The sequence below is a fragment of the Littorina saxatilis genome, linkage group LG15 (genome assembly GCF_037325665.1).
Source record: "Littorina saxatilis isolate snail1 linkage group LG15, US_GU_Lsax_2.0, whole genome shotgun sequence".
NCBI classification, from domain to species: domain Eukaryota; kingdom Metazoa; phylum Mollusca; class Gastropoda; order Littorinimorpha; family Littorinidae; genus Littorina; species Littorina saxatilis.
Window position 1 is genome coordinate 26,708,182 of NC_090259.1, and position 18,173 is coordinate 26,726,354.

General features: G+C 41.2%; 3 protein-coding genes across 7 annotated transcripts in view; 1 reads left to right on the forward strand and 2 right to left on the reverse strand.

Annotated features, from left to right (window-relative positions):
- Positions 1–5,918, reverse strand: part of LOC138948950 (centriolin-like) — a 98,328-nt gene extending 92,410 nt beyond the window's left edge. For all 5 annotated transcript variants that reach the window (XM_070320622.1, XM_070320623.1, XM_070320620.1 and 2 more), the window contains exons 1-3: positions 5,842–5,918; positions 3,488–3,774; positions 2,360–2,490 (exon numbers count right to left, since the gene is read on the reverse strand). In XM_070320622.1, coding sequence (XP_070176723.1) covers positions 2,360–2,490; positions 3,488–3,731 — 375 coding nt within the window. In that variant the 5' untranslated portion in view covers positions 3,732–3,774; positions 5,842–5,918. The remainder of the gene's footprint in view (positions 1–2,359; positions 2,491–3,487; positions 3,775–5,841) is intronic.
- Positions 5,919–6,119: 201 nt separating this feature from the next.
- LOC138948951 (haloacid dehalogenase-like hydrolase domain-containing protein 3) lies at positions 6,120–10,027 on the forward strand. The gene is made up of 3 exons (XM_070320624.1): positions 6,120–6,177; positions 7,062–7,231; positions 8,609–10,027. Exons 1-3 carry the CDS (start codon positions 6,172–6,174, stop codon positions 9,180–9,182), a joined length of 750 nt encoding a protein of 249 aa, XP_070176725.1. The 5' UTR covers positions 6,120–6,171; the 3' UTR covers positions 9,183–10,027.
- A 4,851-nt stretch (positions 10,028–14,878) lies between these two features.
- Positions 14,879–17,954, reverse strand: LOC138948952 (exosome complex component RRP41-like). The gene is made up of 3 exons (XM_070320625.1): positions 17,750–17,954; positions 16,293–16,499; positions 14,879–15,729 (listed from the first exon to the last, which is right to left on the reverse strand). Exons 1-3 carry the CDS (start codon positions 17,918–17,920, stop codon positions 15,361–15,363), a joined length of 747 nt encoding a protein of 248 aa, XP_070176726.1. The 5' UTR covers positions 17,921–17,954; the 3' UTR covers positions 14,879–15,360.
- Positions 17,955–18,173: the final 219 nt, after the last annotated feature.

Here is an 18,173-nt window from a genome sequence, read left to right on the forward strand (position 1 = left end):
TGTATTCGATGTTGACATGGTAACAGTACACCCCTTTATCTATGGAAGGACCACCAATCAGCACCGTAATATTATCTTGATAAGTGTTTCACTGATACCCTGGAAAATTTCTTTTCAAAAACCCATTATCAATTAAGATCACCTATCATAATACATTTTCCAGAAACCAGAAATCTATTGAGCGTAACAACACCTATCAATTTCCACTTAATTTCCCTAAGACCCATGATAGCCATTATCTACTCCAATCCCATTTAGTATCATCTGTCTAAATCCACTTTCTTTGAGTCTGCCCCAACTGGTTAGGGTTAAGCAAAGTAGTACAGTTGAACCCCCCCCCCCCCCCCCCCCCCGTATATGACCTCAAACAATCTGAGAAAATCAGGTCTTTGAAAGGAGGTCTTAGAAGTCTTAAAATGGGGGTAAATTCACCAAGGTTATGAACAGAAAATCTGAAAACCACAGAAACTTAAAAGGGCTGAGGTCTTAAAAGCGGGAGGTCTTAAATTGGGGTGTGTGTGTGTGTGTGTGTGTGTGTGTGAGTGTGTGTGTGTGTGTGTGGGGGGGTAGGGGTGTGTGTGTGTGTGGTGTAGGGGTGGGGGTGAAAAGGAGAGTTACATTGTATCTACTACATGCCCATAGAGTATCATCTGTCCAAATCCACTTTCTTTGAGTGTGACCATACTGGCCACAGAAAAAGCAAAGCACTACTACTACTAGATTCAACATTCCAAGCCTTCTGCTAAGCCCCACCCAAGGTAAACCCAATCAAAGAAATCTGTGAGTGGACAAAGGCCATTATTTGCCTCAGGGGTACATATCAAAGCAAGACGGGTAAGTGGCCGGTGGGTGTCAAACAAACACCAAACAGCACAGCCACGAGAGAGCCAAAAAATCAACAACCTTCTCCTCAGATCTGAAAAAGTTGTATGATGTTCAGTAGCGGTAGTGACGTAGCATACACCGATGGGAGGTAACTCCCCGGGTGTATGGTCATTACCATAGCTACGTTTACACTTTTTGTGGTTGGGTTGCTTCCCTTTGAAATTGTTTAAGACGGGTAGCCTTTTCAGACCTTAGCATCCTAGACTGCGTCAATGCTTTATGTGATTCGGAGTAAGAATATGTAATTTAACTCCATGTTAATAACACATTGAGCAATCAATCTGAATTTTCTTCTGATGTTAAGCAGCAGAAAAATGTTTAGGCTGACTTGTGAAAAACAATACTGGTCAAAGAAAATAGAAAAATGATAAAAAAGAAAGAAAACAAGAAGAGCAAACGCTCGATCGAGTCACTTTCGCAGTTCTGAATATTATATGAGGCATCAGATGGACAGGAAGAAATTGCTATTCACAACACAATACAGATGTAAATAATTTGATGTAAAGAATAATCCTATAAAGTTTGAATCAAATCCGATGAATAGTTTCAGAGATATGATATTTCAATTTTTTTCCTTCAAGACATACCTGTGACCTTGAAAAAGGTCAAAGGTCACCAAAGCAGACGTCAAAGTGTAGAGGTCACTGGGAGTCACGTTCACATAAAATTTGAGCCCGGTCACTTTTATAGTTTCCGAGAAAAGCCCAACGTTAAGTTGTGTGTTGCCGAACAGAAAAGGCTAGTTATCTCCCTTGTTTTTCTGATAACGTTCGTAAAAGGCTACAGATGTAAATACTTTGATGTAAAGAATAATCCTACAAAGTTTCAATCACATCCGATGAACTTTGTCAAAGATATAAAATGTCTAATTTTTCCTTTGACGCTGACCTGTGACCTTGAAAAAGGTCAAAGGTCAACGAAACCATCGTTAAAGTGTAGAGGTCATTGGAGGTCACGACTAAACAAAATATGAGCCGGATCGCTTTGATAGTTTCCGAGAAAAGTCCAACGTCGGCCGGCCGGACAGACTAACACTGACCGATTACATAGAGTCACTTTTTCTCAAGTGACTCAAAAACCACACACACATAGAGAAACAAACAGAAAAGGTGTCTATTATGTTATTTGATAAAGAATGTTTAAACTATGGAGAATAAAAACCCATTCACAAGTATGTTGACACAAGTGTGTTCATTTATTTTCATAATATAAGTTCTGTTTTCTTAACATGCATCACCCATAATGAAAACACCACCAAGAACAGCAGCAAGACCAACAGCATGAACACTCTAGCCACAAAAAGAGTAATGCAATACAATTATGAATATAAACTTGTAAAGTTTGACAAAATAATTACCATTACAAGCACATGCCATAAAATGCAGTGACAAGCACAGACAAACAAATAGTACATGTACTTTCAAAAAACACACACGCACACACACACAAAATGCCTGGAGTACATCGCACTTACCTTAATTTTCTTGCCCCCTTCTTTGGCCAGAGTAAGGTTGAGAGAGGTAATCATATCCAAGTTTTCCTCTTTAGCAATTTTGCGAATGAGTTCTTCTGTGATGTATCGAACACCTGATTGTGAACCGCCAACTGTGAATAAAAAATGAAAGGCAATTAGAAGTCCATTTTTTTCTGAGTATACTTTGCAAACAACAAACAAAGCCTGAAACACCAAGTCACCCCCCTCCCAAGCTTCCTTGTCATGTCTAAATATCTCATAAGTTGCAAATAAAAAGTTATACCAGCTATGGAGGAATATCAAACTTGTGAAAATAGTAAAATAAATACTCTATGGATAAAGCAGCAACATTTCCAGTTTCTGCTTTATATAATTTGCTAATGACTAAACTTAAATGGCGAGTCACAACTTGCATCTTTACAGTTTGTCATGTAGGCCAAAAAGATATAGTACAAACATATTTCCTACCTTGTGACTCACAGTTTACAGAGGTGTCTTTTTGATTTGTTTGTTCTTTTTTGTATATATACTGTGCCACATTTACGTTCAGTTTCAACAGCTCAGACTCTAGCACTTGAATTACAGTACTGTGTTCAACTTCAAGTGGCAAAATTGAAAATTATCTCAGTACTTACACAAGAAACATAAAAAGTAAAAAACAAGTAAGAGAAGAAAGCAGTTGTAGGTGTTTGGTTATAAAGTATGTAACGTCTACAATGGTACCAATGATGTGAGGCCCTTCTGTTGAAATTAAAAAGACACCTTTTAATACTGTAGGACACCTTCTGTAGTCCCTTTTTCTATCATCTTCACAAAAATAGACCTTTGATGACAGGCCACCTGTAATGTAGGAGCACTTTTGGCTAGTCAAAAGAATACTCTCCTACATCGCAGGTACAACTGTATACAATTGGGTTTTTCCATTCTGAACGCTAAACTTACTTCGTCCTGAAATCAAAATGTCCTTATCATACTTCAGCTGGTGCCTTCAGACTGTAATACACTACTTATAAAGCATAGATTATTTATTAAACTGTGACACAATCAAAGCAGAATATAACACGATACAATAAAATTTGCCTCCTTCTGTGTTAATATTAATAAGTTTAAGACAGTCAAGATGGTTACCTTGTGAATTTCGGTTTGGAGAGAAGCCCTTCTGCTGTGAGCTGATGGGCGACATTGCTCGGCGTGAGCCACTGACACTGCGAGGTGCCAGGAAGCTTCCCCCAGACTGGGACAGGTTTTCCGAAGAGCGTGTCTGGTTGGATCCAGGACGGCCTCGAGCCAAAGAGGTGGAGGGACTTCCGCTGGACGCTTTTGGCACAGGTAGGCTGGAAGGCGCCCCTGGCCGTCCCACACCTCGCCTCATGATGCTGCTCAAGGCTTAATGTTGCTCTGGCCAAAACAAAATCCTGAAAGAGGAATGTGATGTTAGTCTATATCTCCCAAAATAGCGCAAAAAGGGGTCTTAGTTGACCAAAAGTAGGTGCTTTCCCTGCAGGCGTTTTTTCCCGTATACAGGGAATGCACCGGGGTGCATGCATTTTCTTTAGAATCTAAGTACAACACTGCTCAATAAGTCAATCTCGTGCCAAGCGCACGATTCATCTCAGCATTGCTTCCTTTAATGTGACATCCAAAATGCGGTTCGACAGGAGGACTTGACGGATTTTTTGATTTCTTAATTTAAAATTTGCAACTATGAATTGAAGCTCCTTTCAAAAAAAAAGAAAAGGATAGAAAAATATCAAATTTTACTGATGTGGCTATAAGCATCACGTGAATGACAGTGACTCTCAGCAAGATCGGCTACAAGAAAAGCATCCCGGTGCATTCCCTGCATACAGAAAAACGCCTACACCAGGGGCCAGTTTCATAAGATAGCAGTGAACCGACTGACAGTCGATCGACTGTGGTTGATCGCCGGGTCACCGAAAAGTGCGTTTCATGAGCGAATCACCGGCACCCGCGGACAACCGCAGTCGACCGACTGTACAGTAATTCGAATGGCCAAGTCGAGGGCTAAATTTAGCAACATTACCACTTCCGTTTGCTCATTCGCACGTGGAAATGGCCGATTTAGAAGAAAAAACTAGTCTCGGCCCGCTCAAAATAAGAACGACCGAGACTTTCAGTAATTCCTCCGCGTGATGTCGAACCCTCTTTACGCCATAATGTGACGTCTTCAAGACATAACCCTAACTTGTCTCCTGGATTACTGCGTCATGATAGATACATTTCGAAGAACAATCACAAGGTTTGGCTCACAATCCAAAAAAGTGTGAGCATTGTGCCATTGACTGTGCGGATAATTACATTTATTTTCGGTTTACCGCAGTAAGCCGAACACAGTGTTGGGAGGAGAGCATCACCGTGTTTGGCCGACTTCCGGTGAGACGACCCGCAGTCGGCCGACTGAAATTTTGTTCGTGAAACCCGATAACGTCGGATTACTGTGGTTCTCTCGGACAACTGCAGTTGGTCGACTGTGTTTCTGGCTTATGAAACTGGCCCCAAGTGCACCTTCAGGAAATGCACCAAGTTTTGCTGAAGGGGTCTATGTTGACCAAAAAGTGAGCGGTTCTTGATGTAGGCGTTTTCCCTACCAATATCCGACTAAGCATCACGTGACTTTCAGCTAGATCGGCGAAACGCTTCAGGAAAAGCATCCGGGTGCATTCCCTGTATACAGGAAAAACGCCTACAGGAAGTGGACCTTAGGGAATGCACCCAGTTTTGGTCGACACAGACCCTTTCTGCCAAAATAGCCTTATGCCACTGTGGTAAGGTTCGAACCATCAGTGACATCACAGTGACATCACAGATTCACACAGAATGAATCTCAAAATGTTCACAGGTTGACCTTTCAAGTTTCAGTGCATGTGAGATTACTTCCACAAGGCTGTTTTTGGATATTGCAAGTTTTTGATACAGTGGAACCCCCCTTTTAAGACCCCCCTATTTCAAGACTCCCTCCTTTTTAAATTTAAGACCTTGTTTTCTCAGACTTTCTCTTCAAAGCCTTTGCAAATGTATACAGGTCTCCGATTTTTGAAAGTCTTGAAAGGGGGGTTCAACTGTACTGATGACGCCTTGGACATCATTGTCTGGCACTTCTTTAACAAACAAACAAACCAAAAAGTTTGCAGATGCTCAAACGTCATGTTACAAACTGAAAAATAACCACTCTAGTGTAATTTTGTATTAAATATTTGAGATCATTGTTAAATACTGTTAAAGAAGACAAAAATTCCCTTTAGAAAATCGAGTTCCTTACACTTACAGATCTATAATGCTCCGAAATTCTTGGGCATGCATTCCTGCTTTCAGTATATTTGTTTGAACCACGCAAAGTGGCACTCTTTACTTGTCTTTACTAGCACCAATCTATCGCAAACTTCATACAATTCACACTAAAAAGGTTACGCCCGCATTACTTTTCACAATTCTCGCGATAACAACATCACAAATGTACCCACCTCCCAGAGGAGACTCGTTCAAATCCCCACTTTTTCAGTGCAATGTTGAAGGCGCCATGATTGTTTAGGACGCGCCGTACGCTGCGGTCTACCCTGATACCAGGTAAATACATTTTTGACTTATAAAATATACGACATGAGTTTTTCTGTAGCATTTATAGAAATAATGCTTGAAAATTATTTGTGAGGAATAATTTTGCTCTTGCTTTTTTATTGAGAAAATATGGGACTTTTTGTCCAATCATCGACAGGGTCATTGCAAGAAGGACACCCGCGGAAGTAAACACTGGCGCATGTTGCGGCTTGCCAACGACTGCCCTAAAAATCAAGATGACGGTAAAATCAGATGTCGTTAAAACTTTAGATCATGTCAGAAGTAATCTTTAGATCAATGTCTAATGTGTAGTGATATGCAGCTTTTCCCGCAGATGTGTAGTTATGACTTGTCAGGGGTTACAAAATCAGACATGCAAAACAGCTCCCTTCAACTGTGTGTTGACTGTTGGATATAATCACTACAGCGCTTCTACTTTCGGTTTCAGAAATTAGGCGTGACATCACGCAACAATTCTCGATGTCGGCTGTGTTTATTTCCAACAATATACCGTCACCGTCATATAACCAATCATGGCACACGCACGCGCGCACACGAACACACACGTATGCATGTGCAACACACACACACACACACACACACACACAGACAATGTGCACACACAAACATCTAGCGACAGAGCAACACTTGGCAGGATGGGGAAACATAGATTGCAATGGAAGAATTGTGGATGGTGTGATTAGGTCTAAGTACAGTGAAGCCCCCCTTTTCAGACCGCCAAAAAACAGGTCTTAAAAAGGAGGGAGTCTTAAAACGGGGGTAAATTTACATAGGTTATGAACAAAAAGTCTGAGAAAACAGGATCTTAAAAAGGGAGAAAGTCTTAAGTTGGTGGGTCCCCCCGTTTAAGGCCTCAACAAATCTGAGAAAATCAGATCTTAAAAAGGAGGGAGTCTTAAAATGGTGGTAAATTTACAAAGGTGATGAACAGAAAATCTAAAAAATCAAGGGGGAAGTCTTTAATGGGGGGGGGGGGGGGGGTGGGGGTTCTAAGAGGGGGGTTCCACTGTAGCAATGAAATGTTTACAAAACCAGCTCCTACCAACTGAGCAGCAGACCCTCCCCTGCCTCCCTTAATCATCCTTGTATTTACACATCTGTGCAGGCCCCGCTTCTTATTCGACTGATCACAGTCGACATCACCAACACCATGATACGTGTCATCGGTTCGCCTGGCAAGCATTACGCTATTGTGGCCAAGCGTTACGGAATTGATGCCGATGAGGAAGCGCTGACCGGATCTTTTCTCAGACACTACAAAGAGTACTGTGGCAAGTACGTGTTCGCTGGTACTTTACTATTTCATTTCATTGCATTTCATTTACTCTATTATCCAAATGATGGGAAATTCAGGTGCTTCCTCCTAGTGGAAAGCTAGCAGCAACAAGAATCGCGCTACCCAGGTGTGTGCGTGTTGAGGTATCAGCCACCTGCACTTATGGCAGAATGACTGAAATCTTTTACGTGACACTGTGGTGACACGGGGATGGAACATGAATACTGTCTCTGAGTCTGCACATAAAGTTGACCCGTGTCCGCCCCTGCCGGGATTCAAACCTGTGACCTTTAGGATTACAAGTCCAATGCTCTACCAACTGAGCTACCCGGCCATACTGGCAGTGTTGTCCGACACATTTTATTCTGACCTCTGGTCTGTCAATTGTCTGATATGTGACCCTCCACCACGAAATGAGTCGCATGTCACCTCGCGCGGTTCTGCGCTAGGCCATAGACCATTTATCCTGGACCGCCAACTAGCTCTCTCTCCGCTCTTTCTCTCTATTACGAGGTAGCGGCCCCTCGCATTTAGGAACGAAGAGAGGTACAGAAAAGCGTGCTATCCTTCTCAGCGCAACTACTACCCCGCTCTTCTTGGCCTTTCAGAAATCAGGGGGATGTCATATCCGGTGTCGATTGTAAACATAGACGAAGTTGCCGAGGTAAGTTCTGAAAATGCTAAAATAAACTCTGCTAAAGTGCATACGGAACATGTTTTTCGATGAGTTTTGTTAAGTTTAGTTTGGAGTTTTGGAAAATCCAGTTCATTGTCACCTCCCATTGTCACAAATAACTGGAGCGTGCTTTCTTTTCACTGTATTTCAAACCGGACGCTAAGCGCCCCTGTGAAAGTCGAGCGTCGTAACCTCGAAGGGTCACGTGACGAGTTGGCGGTCCAGGCTATTTGGTCTATGGCTAGGCTTAATATAAGTCCGGGGAGTGTCTGGTAACAGTGCGAGGGTCACCTTAGTCACAGGCTTATAACTCAAACAGTTTTCGCTCTTTTCTAAAACGGTTTTCACCACTGGATAGAGCATAAAAAACTCTTTATGAAAATGTAAAAATATGAAAATCATGCAAAGGTGACATGTGACTCATTCCGTGGTGGAGGGTCACATATGTCCTCTCTGAAAGGGTGCTTCAAATTACAGATAAATAACTGGTCACAAATACTGATGAACATGACTCAACTTCTTATATGTTCTCTTAGGTGCTAGGAGAGAGGTTCCGAATCACTCTCACTTTCTCATGTATTACACTTTCAATTACACATGCCGTATGCATTTAGAGCGCTTACTTCCCTTTGAGTATCAGATCTCTAAACAGCGCTCTGCCTTATTAGTTTAAGATTCTCAACTGCTTATGGTTTTCCAGGTACCCAAATTTTGGAGCCAGCGTGGACATGTCAGCGTACAATTGGTGGAACAGTCTTGTTTTTGACACCTTTCACACCATCGGCGTCAGAGATGAAGAGATCATGGCCAAGGTGGCCAAAGATCTGTACCATTACTACGCCACAAAAATAGCCTGGGAACTTCTACCAGGGACTCTGGAAGCTCTGCAAGAACTCCAAAAGTTTGACGTCAAGATAGGCGTCATTTCCAACTATGACCATCGCCTGTACAAAGTTTTGAAGGAAATGGACCTGCGTAAATACTTTGACTTTGTTCTACCGTCGTACGTTGTCGGTGCAGAGAAGCCAGACCCGCTGATATTTCAGCGGGCCCTGGAAGACGCAAACGTTAAGGCAGAGGAAGCGGTGCATTTTGGAGACAATATTGAGAAAGATTTTATCGGTGCTCGCAACGCAGGGATTGCAGCTTTTCTCCTGGAATCAAAGGGAGTGAATCATAAATTTCTGGACGACAGATTCGTTGTGCGGACTGTTGGAGAATTTGTCAAAGCAATTTCACCGTTTCTTCTCTTGAGAGAGAATTCTTCAACTTGATGATTGTTGCTGATCTTTATTCTTCATGTTTGTTGTATTGTTCGTAGGTCTGTACGTGTGTGTATTCTCTGGTTGGGTTCCTTCATTTTTGTAGGGTATGTTTAATACAGTGGAACCCCCCTTTTAAGAGCTCCACAAATATGAGAAAATCAGGTCTTAAAAAGGAGGGAGTCTTAAAATGGGGGTACATTTACAGAGTTGATGAACAAAAAGTCTGAGAAAACAGGGTCTTAAAAGAGAGGAAGTCTTAAATTGGGAGGTAGGGCGGGGATGTAGCTCAGTCGGTAGCGCGCTGGATTTGTATCCAGTTGGCCGCTGTCAGCGTGAGTTCATCCCCACGTTCGGCGAGAGATTTATTTCTCAGAGTCAACTTTGTGTGCAGACTCTCCTCGGTGTCCGAACACCCCCGTGTGTACACGCAAGCACAAGACCAAGTGCGCACGAAAAAGATCCTGTAATCCATGTCAGAGTTCGGTGGGTTATAGAAACACGAAAATACCCAGCATGCTTCCTCCGAAAACGGCGTATGGCTGCCTAAATGGCGGGGTAAAAAACGGTCATACATGTAAAATTCCACTCGTGCAAAAAACACGAGTGTACGTGGGAGTTTCAGCCCACGAACGCAGAAGAAGAAGAAGAAGAAAAAAAATTGGGGGGGTCTTTAAAGGGGGGTTCCACTGTACACCAGTAAAATCTTTAACCTAGATTATATCTATTTCTCATCATTATTGCTACAATTTCTTTTGTGAGACTGCTGGTTACAGTGCTGCTGGATATCATGGTCTTCTACCTCATACAATGCGACTCATTTCTTAAAACAAAATAAGATATTTTTACATAAACCATATCATCCTTTTAGCAATTGTGTGTACCATCTCAGATCTGCCCAGGGTTTACACGGCATAAGAGCATCTGTCTACTGAAACATGTGCCAAAAATCAACAATCTGAAGATTGACAGAGCTATTATCATATGTGTCACTTACAAAATTAATTGCACACCGTCTCATACTTGCCAAGGATTTTTCAAAGAATAAGAGCATCCGTCCAATTGAACACGCCAAAAATCAGCAGCCAGCAGTGGAGGATAGACATATGTTTCACTTACAACATTAATTCAGTCAAAACTTGCCACCTGCTTTGAAAGCAATCAGAATGTTGATTTTGGTTATGTGTCCTTGTGGAAGAAATTGCTCTTATTTTTGAGTCACTTGAGAAAAAGTGACTCTATGTAATCGGTCAGTGTTAGTCTGTCCGGCCGGCCGGCCATCCGTCCGGCCGGCCGGCCGGCCGTCCGTAGACACCACCTTAACGTTGGACTTTTCTCGGAAACTATCAAAGCGATCGGGCTCATATTTTGTTTAGTCGTGACCTCCAATGACCTCTACACTTTAAAGATGGTTTTGTTGACCTTTGACCTTTTTATTTTTTTTAATTTTTAATTTTTTATTTTTTTTAATTTTTTTTTGTTTTGTTTTTTTGTTTTTTGTTTTTGAGTCACTTGAGAAAAAGTGACTCTATGTAATCGGTCAGTGTTAGTCTGTTAGTTGAAATATCATATCTCTGAAACTATTCATCGGATTTGATTCAAACTTTATAGGATTATTCTTTACATCAAATTATTTACATCTGTAGCTTTTTGTCCATCTGATGCCTCATATAATATTCAGAACTGCGAAAGTGACTCGATCGAGCGTTTGCTCTTCTTGTTATTTATTTTATTTTATTTATTTACGAGGATTTATATCGCGCACGTATCTCACCACACAAGGCGACTCAAGGCGCATGTTACCTATTAATGCCGTGTTAGATGGAATTTTTTCACACAATATATCACGCATTCACATCGGCCAGTAGATTGACTGCCTTTAGGCGCTGCATCCACCTTTCACGGCCTATTATTCCAGGTTACACGGGTATTTTGGTGGACATTTTTATCTACGCCTATAGAATTTTGCCAGGAAAGACCCTTTTGTCAATCGTGGGATCTTTAACGTGCATACCCCAATGTAGTGTACACGAAGGGACCTCGGTTTATCGTCTCATCCGAAAGCCTGGTAAGATCTGTGACATTGAACATAAATGCTTACACAAGAAAGATGGTACCTTGAATGTATGTACATATTTATTTTCTAGTTGTGCTACTGGCAAGCATTTATATGCTTCAGGTAGAAAAGCCTGTCTTTGTGTTCTTGTTATTGTTCATTGACAAGTGTGTGAAATGGGAAAACTTCAGAAAGAATTTATCACTGACATGAGGAACTTCCTTGCATTTACATTGTGCAAAATGTGACACAAAAAGGACGAGAAGTTCATCATTCCGAAAGGACACTATAAGATGTTTGGTGGCTTGTTGACAGACCAGCTTTTTTGTTGGTCCGATATTGTCTTCGGTTTCATCTTTATTGACCAAGGCCGAACAGGGGCGGATCAGTTCATTTTATGGGGGGGGTTTCCAAAAGTATATTGTGAAGATATGGGTGTGAAGGCGCGAAGCGCCTAGCTTGCTAGGGGGGTCCGGGGGCATACCCCCCCGGAAAAGTTTGAAAAAAAGATGCAAAATGGTGCAATCTGGTGCATTGTGAGGATGATCATTACCAGTTTCAGGCAGCAGATTTTGTCACTGATTTATACCCCAAACAACAACAACCCAAAAAAATATTTTTATTTTTTGGCTGGGGTTTCCGGAAACCCCCCCCCCCCCCCCCCCCCCTCGTCCGCCCCTGCCGAAGGTGCCATCTTATTCAGTAAGTTTTGAGCATATTCCTTTTCTTTTAAGTGTTTTATGACTTTTTGTTGTAGATTTTGCGGTTACAGAGATAAGTTGCAAATTGACCACGAGTCGCAGCGGTAATCATCAACATTGATTGGGTCTTTGAGAGTGAATGCTTACAATCGTTGTCCTCGGAAACACGAATCCAAAGCTGCGTTGGTTCCACACATCAAACAAGCAGCCTGATTGGCTTTTATTTTGACAAGCCACGTTTCACCTAAAAGCTCAAACCCATTCACCACCTCCATTGGTTACATTGGGAACAGAGTTATTTATTCCCCAGCTGGTTATGAATGGAAACTCGGGATAATGATGACTTCTTTTTCAGCGTTCGAGGGTTGTGTCCCTTATAATCTTAGGCCTGCTGATCGTATGAACTCGCAGGTTCGGCGCAGATCTTCCACAGTTCCCCAAAGTTTTGTGTCGGGGGTTGTCCTCTCTGGTCAGGTGATGACAAATCTTATTAATGGCAGATGCTGCAGTGACCAAAAAATGCACACAATTTTTTGCGTTAATATTTGAAACTCACAAAAAGCTTTTATTATGGTTATGCATTGGTTATATTTACAACAATGTCTTTCAAAATGTTTGACACAAAAATGAGTGCAAATGGGGTATGAGAATTGAGATGTGGGCATTTGTGTTGCAGGTTGGTGTGACAAAGTGGGTCAGATTGTGAGACAGAGAGTAGTGAGCTAAAAATGCTTGAGCATATATATAAGAAAGTTCTGAAATTCATGTATGCAAATATGTACTAATGTAGTTCAATTAGAACCCCCCGTGGGTTAGGGGGAAGAATTTACCCGATGCTCCCCAGCGACTAGAGGCGACTAACGGATTTGTTTCTCCTTTTACCCTTGTTAAGTGTTTCTTGTATAGAATAAGGTCAATTTTTGTACAGATTTTAGTCAAGCAGTATGTAAGAAATGTTAAGTCCTTTGTACTGGAAACTTGCATTCTCCCAGTAAGGTAATATATTGTACTACGTTGCAAGCCCCTGGAGCAAATTTTTGATTAGTGCTTTTGTGAACAAGAAACAATTGACAAGTGGCTCTATCCCATCTTCCCCCTTTCCCCGTCGCGATATAACCCTTCGTGGTTGAAAACGACGTTAAACACCAAATGAAGAAAGAAAGAAAGAAGTTCAATTAGAATGTTGTGTGCATCAAGCTCTCTCTGCTCAAAGAGCCCTAGCTCCCTTGCAATATATGTCTTTTAGAACATGTTCTGACACTGTCATTTTAAGTGAAAGCCTTATTTTTAATTTGTATTTTGTATGGTTCATTTGTTTTGGTAAGAATAGATGACATGCTGAAGGAAGAGAGGCTTCAATTAGTCTTTGCTTTGAAGTCTGTTGTGAATTCCCAACTTCTCAACTTTACAAGCTCCTGCCAGGATTTTTATAGTACAATGTCAATCATACATAATATATGTATGTATCTTAAAAGTATATGTATTAACTTTGTTGTTAGCTGTTTTCTACACTCAAGTGAAGTTGGGGCTGTAATAGTTGCTCAAGATGTTTCTTTCTGATATTTATTGCTTAAACAGAGAGCATAAGTACAAATGATATTTGTTTAAAACCACCGTCTTCCTAGGATATGAGGTTGTGTATAATACGTGTATATATGCTTTTAGGAGATATAATGAATGTTTTAGGATTCCTGTTGCCTGTTTTGTATATATTTGCATGAGCGTTGCCCTCTGTTGTGCTTAAGAATCTCAGGGACAGATCGTTCATGGGGTTAAAGGATGTCACATGTGTTTATGACCCTAACCCTATCTATCATTCATTCTCATGGGGTTTGCATTCTCAAATAATATATGGCAAGAGCACTAGCATTATCAAATGGACAATTTTAGATGCACAGATGCGTTTTTGTTTGAGTTGCATATGATTCCTGAGATTTATAACATCTATTCAAGTTTGTAAACATACTGTGGTTGGTACAGTAGTAATATAGATTATGCACATCTGTTTGAGTGTTTCTTAATTTATCGGCCCTTGTATTTTAAAGTGTTGAAATAATTTCAGTAAGAAGTTCAGACCTCAGAGATGTTAATTGTTATGTGTATTTGTAACAAGTGCAATTGATGTACAGCAAATTTTGCATTTAATACTGCAATGTACACACTCTCTTTATTGATATGACTTATGAGCAATAACATTTAAAAACCAGAGAATGAGATTATCTTTAAATAAAGGTTTGCAGTCTTCAATCTGCTTTTTGATCCAAACAACCAAGACACATTATGCTAATGTCTGTTACACATACACTCCTATCTTGGAGAGTTTGCATGAATGTGTACACATGAGACTGGTATGTGTTTTATCATCCACACACACATATTGTTTATACATGGACATGTACTCACACATACTCCTGACTCTTTTTTGTGTGCTGTAATGTAACACATGTAACACTTATTGTGATGTTAATTTAACATTTTCTCACCACACACACAAATGTAAAAATGCTACATACATATTTTATTGGTACATGTATCAGTAATTACGCATATTTAATCAAATCAAAACACAGGTCATGATTAGTCAACTGTACCTCCCCAATTAACATATATATATATATCAATCTTGCTTTCATGCCTACACTTCGTGTCATACTATAAAACCAGTACCACTCACTACGATAGAGCACACAGGTCTTTACATCATGTTCAGCAGATCTCACATTCTTGGGCTTTTGTGGATAGAATTTATCAATAACACGGTTTCATTATACAGTGGACGTTTAAAAAAAAAAAAAAAGTAACGCACCCCTTTTAAGAACCCCAAATTTAACCACCACCCCCTTTTTTTTAAAGACCTTGTTTTTGTTTAGATTTTGTGTTAATAACATCTGCAAATTTGCCTCCATTTTCTGATACTCTCCTGATTTTATTTTTGTAATGTTTGAGAGATCTTAAATGGGGGTTCCACTGTAGCAACTACTCATTTTTATGAAGACTTATTACTCACTCAGCAGAATGGTGGCACTTGACAGCTGTATGACACCTTAGAACCAGCCAAAACTTGTGCATTACAGTTCAAGGCCATGGGACAGCAGTTATGTTATAGAAGCTGATGGGGTTGTTTGTTTCCTTTTAGTTTTACACATTCATGTATTAGAAGCGGCACCGAGACTGTGACCACATTTGCTATGCATTTTCACCTTGGAGAAAGAGAAAACCGTATCATATCCTGTGCACTGTAGCTTTCTTCATTTTTTCAATGTAAAAAAAAAAATTACAGCCAACACACACACAAACATACCATTATCAACCATAACCACTCTCATTACAGTACTTCTTTCAGCACTCATGCAGAGTAACATGCAAGAGCACAAGAAACATGCATAGGTACCATCCAACCCAGCCTCTAGCCATTCTTCTCTCCCCCTGACCCTCACGCAGCATCCCCACCAATCGCAGCTGCCGTTTCTCCCACATGATCTCGCACAGCAGTGTCCAGGACGTTGTACACATCCGTACAGCCAGCCACCGCTCTGTCCATGACGGCCGACAAGTTGTCTTCATGAAGCCGAGAGTTCATCTCCAAGAACACAATCTGCTGAGACTTGGGTAAGGTGGCTATGATCAGCTCTGTCCCGCCGGAAGACTCTTCCAAGTGGTTCATATCCACCAGTGCTGTGTCACGGACGAAGCCTGCCGAGCTTGCGCAGACGTAGTCTTTGAGCGGGATACCGGCGTCTATGAGGGCCAGTGTGGCAGCGTTGACACTGGCGCAGTAGTTGCCACCGTCAGCTTGAAGAACCTATAAATTTACAGAAAACATGTTCTAAATTAAAGAGCAGTTTCACAGTTATACCTCACCTTTAAGAACTTCACATTAAAAAAAAAATTGGCAAGAAAAACAACAACAACAAAAACCCACACACACACAAACAAAAGAAAGAAAATAGTTGTTATATTCAATGTCAAGCAATATTGTCCATTAGGCCAAACAAAAGTATATGTTGGTTTAGGGTATTGTGACCAAAAATGATAGGGTCGGTAGGTCGGCTTTTTAATAAATTTTTTTTTTAATTTAGTCGATTAGGAGGTTACTTCCCTTAGTCTTGGTACGGTTCGCAAAATGTGCCAAAAGGTGTTTTTTGAGAAATGAAAAAACAGTTTTAGGGTCGGCGGGAAAAAATAGGGTTGGTTGGGTTACCCTAAACCAACATATTTTTTTTGTTGGCCTTACTAATGTGAAGAAAGAATTCTTTAAAGCTTTCTCCTGTAAAAAAAACCCCACATACTGGACATTGTATTGATTTCACTCTGACTGCCTTGAGTTAATTAAGAGTTAGACAGAACTTGAGAAGGCATCCTTACCTCCACAAATATGTCAATTTGTGAACGAGGGTACAGGGTGGTCAGAATGGTGGCGTCAAACGTCTGTTGGAGATGCATGGTCATTTCTTGCGATTTGCGATCTCCTCGCGGTCGACGTTTGCGTTCACCGGTGCTGAATGTCGCCATGCTGTACTGACAGTTCACCACCACCTTGTCGTGTAATGCCTTGCCTCGACCACCACGTACCTGGATCATCAATAATCAAAGAAATGTTAACATAACATATATATATATATATGGGCTAATATGGTGGAACAACCCTTTGATTAAAGACTGCCCAAAATCTGAGAGATATCTTAAGTTAAATTTAAAAGAGATGGGTATGAAAAAAAAATCCCTATAAAAAACGCTCGCGCTGGACCCGAGTACTCTTCAGACTGGCTCGCTCAATAAATATAAATGTTTGGAATGTCTGTGGTGTGAATGTTGGTTTCTGACCAGAAATGCAGATCTATCTCTGGCCGATTCATAGATTCAACCTACAAACTGCGACCTCATCTGTGATCAGATATGTTTCGACAAGCATTAAACGGATGAAATTAACCACATGTAGTTTATTCTTCAGAAAAATGCACACGAAAAATGGGTTGGGTTCGGTAATTTGTACATAAATGTCTTCCTCGCGATAGATTCGCTTATTATTTTGTCTTATGAAGACATCATCAACACGAACACAATGATTGCAGAAGCAAACTCTGTACCTACACGACCGAGACACAAGACTGATTATTTCACAGCTGCAATGAGAATAGAGAACAAAGACGTTTTGGGTAAGCTTACTCACATCAGGTCTTTACTGACAAGCTAGGAACAGACGGAAAATTCCGAACTAAAGTAAATGACGTCAAAGTCTCTTTCGCTTTGCGTGTAACTTTGTCATGACGTATTTTTGTGTGACGCGTTCGGCTGTTCTATCAGGTCAATGGCTGCGTGTTGCCCCGCCGGTGTGAACTCCTCCTACGGCCAAGTCGTTTTTGTGGTTTATTTCGCATTTAGGTCCCAGGTAACATTATGAAGTTTTAATACGATCAATCGGACCTATTATCAAGTTAGTGTATCAACTTTTGAACGAACTGCGCCCAGTAGTTTCCCAGCAATAAGCTGTTAAGTGGAGAAAGACACACAGACACACAATTAAAGTCTGCTGAGCCCTTGTACTAGCGTACTCGGGGATAATGTAGCAATCTAAAGAAGAGACGATCTGGGCCCTGGACACCCGGCCTCTTTCAGATTTGTGTCCAATCAGGTGTTCCCCAGCTCATAAAGAACTTTTTGAACTTCAAGTTCAGTGGTAGGGTTTAGTACCCCTTTCTCAGTTTCTGAAACCAACTCCCACCTCCCGTGTCCCACTGATGTCGACTAAAGTGGGTGAGACAGAGAGAGACTCAGAGAGAGAGAGAGAGAGAGAGAGAGAGAGAGAGAGAGAGAGAGAGTACCTCATGAGGTCCATAAACAGCAGCCAGCACTTTGGTATTTCCTTGCTCGATATACGCAGATCCATCTGCTTGACGGAAAACTCCGAGTCGACACTCGATCTTTCGTAGTTCGTGCGGTCGCCGTCCGTCAATGCGGAATCCTTGATCGGATAGTAGTTCCACACCCGCCATGTGTTTTTGTGTGCTGGCTAAATCAAACCGTCTTTGTTGTTTTGTGCGGTTTGGGAATACACACCCAACAAAATCATAGACCATGTGCGGACAGAATTGAATGATGATATGACGCGACTGTTGTGTGTTCTGTTGTTGCAGTAAATCCTCCCTTTTTTGTCACAAGAGCTTGGCAGAATGAAATAAAAGAAAAAAACTCCAGCGCAGACAGTTCTGGGAAATCTGACGTTTCGGCTTCAGCTTGTATGGCCGA

Excerpts from the sequence above, each read along its gene's own strand:
- LOC138948951 (XM_070320624.1), top strand. Across the intron at positions 7,232-8,608 it reads TACAAAGAGTACTGTGGCAA|GTACCCAAATTTTGGAGCCA; the intron begins GTACGTGTTCGC and ends ATGGTTTTCCAG.
- LOC138948952 (XM_070320625.1), bottom strand. The coding sequence starts at position 17,920 with ATGGCGGGTGTGGAACTACTATCCGATCAAGGATTCCGCATTGACGGA. Across the intron at positions 16,500-17,749 it reads CTGTTTATGGACCTCATGAG|GTACGTGGTGGTCGAGGCAA; the intron begins GTACTCTCTCTC and ends TTGATGATCCAG. Across the intron at positions 15,730-16,292 it reads AAATTGACATATTTGTGGAG|GTTCTTCAAGCTGACGGTGG; the intron begins GTAAGGATGCCT and ends GTAAATTTATAG.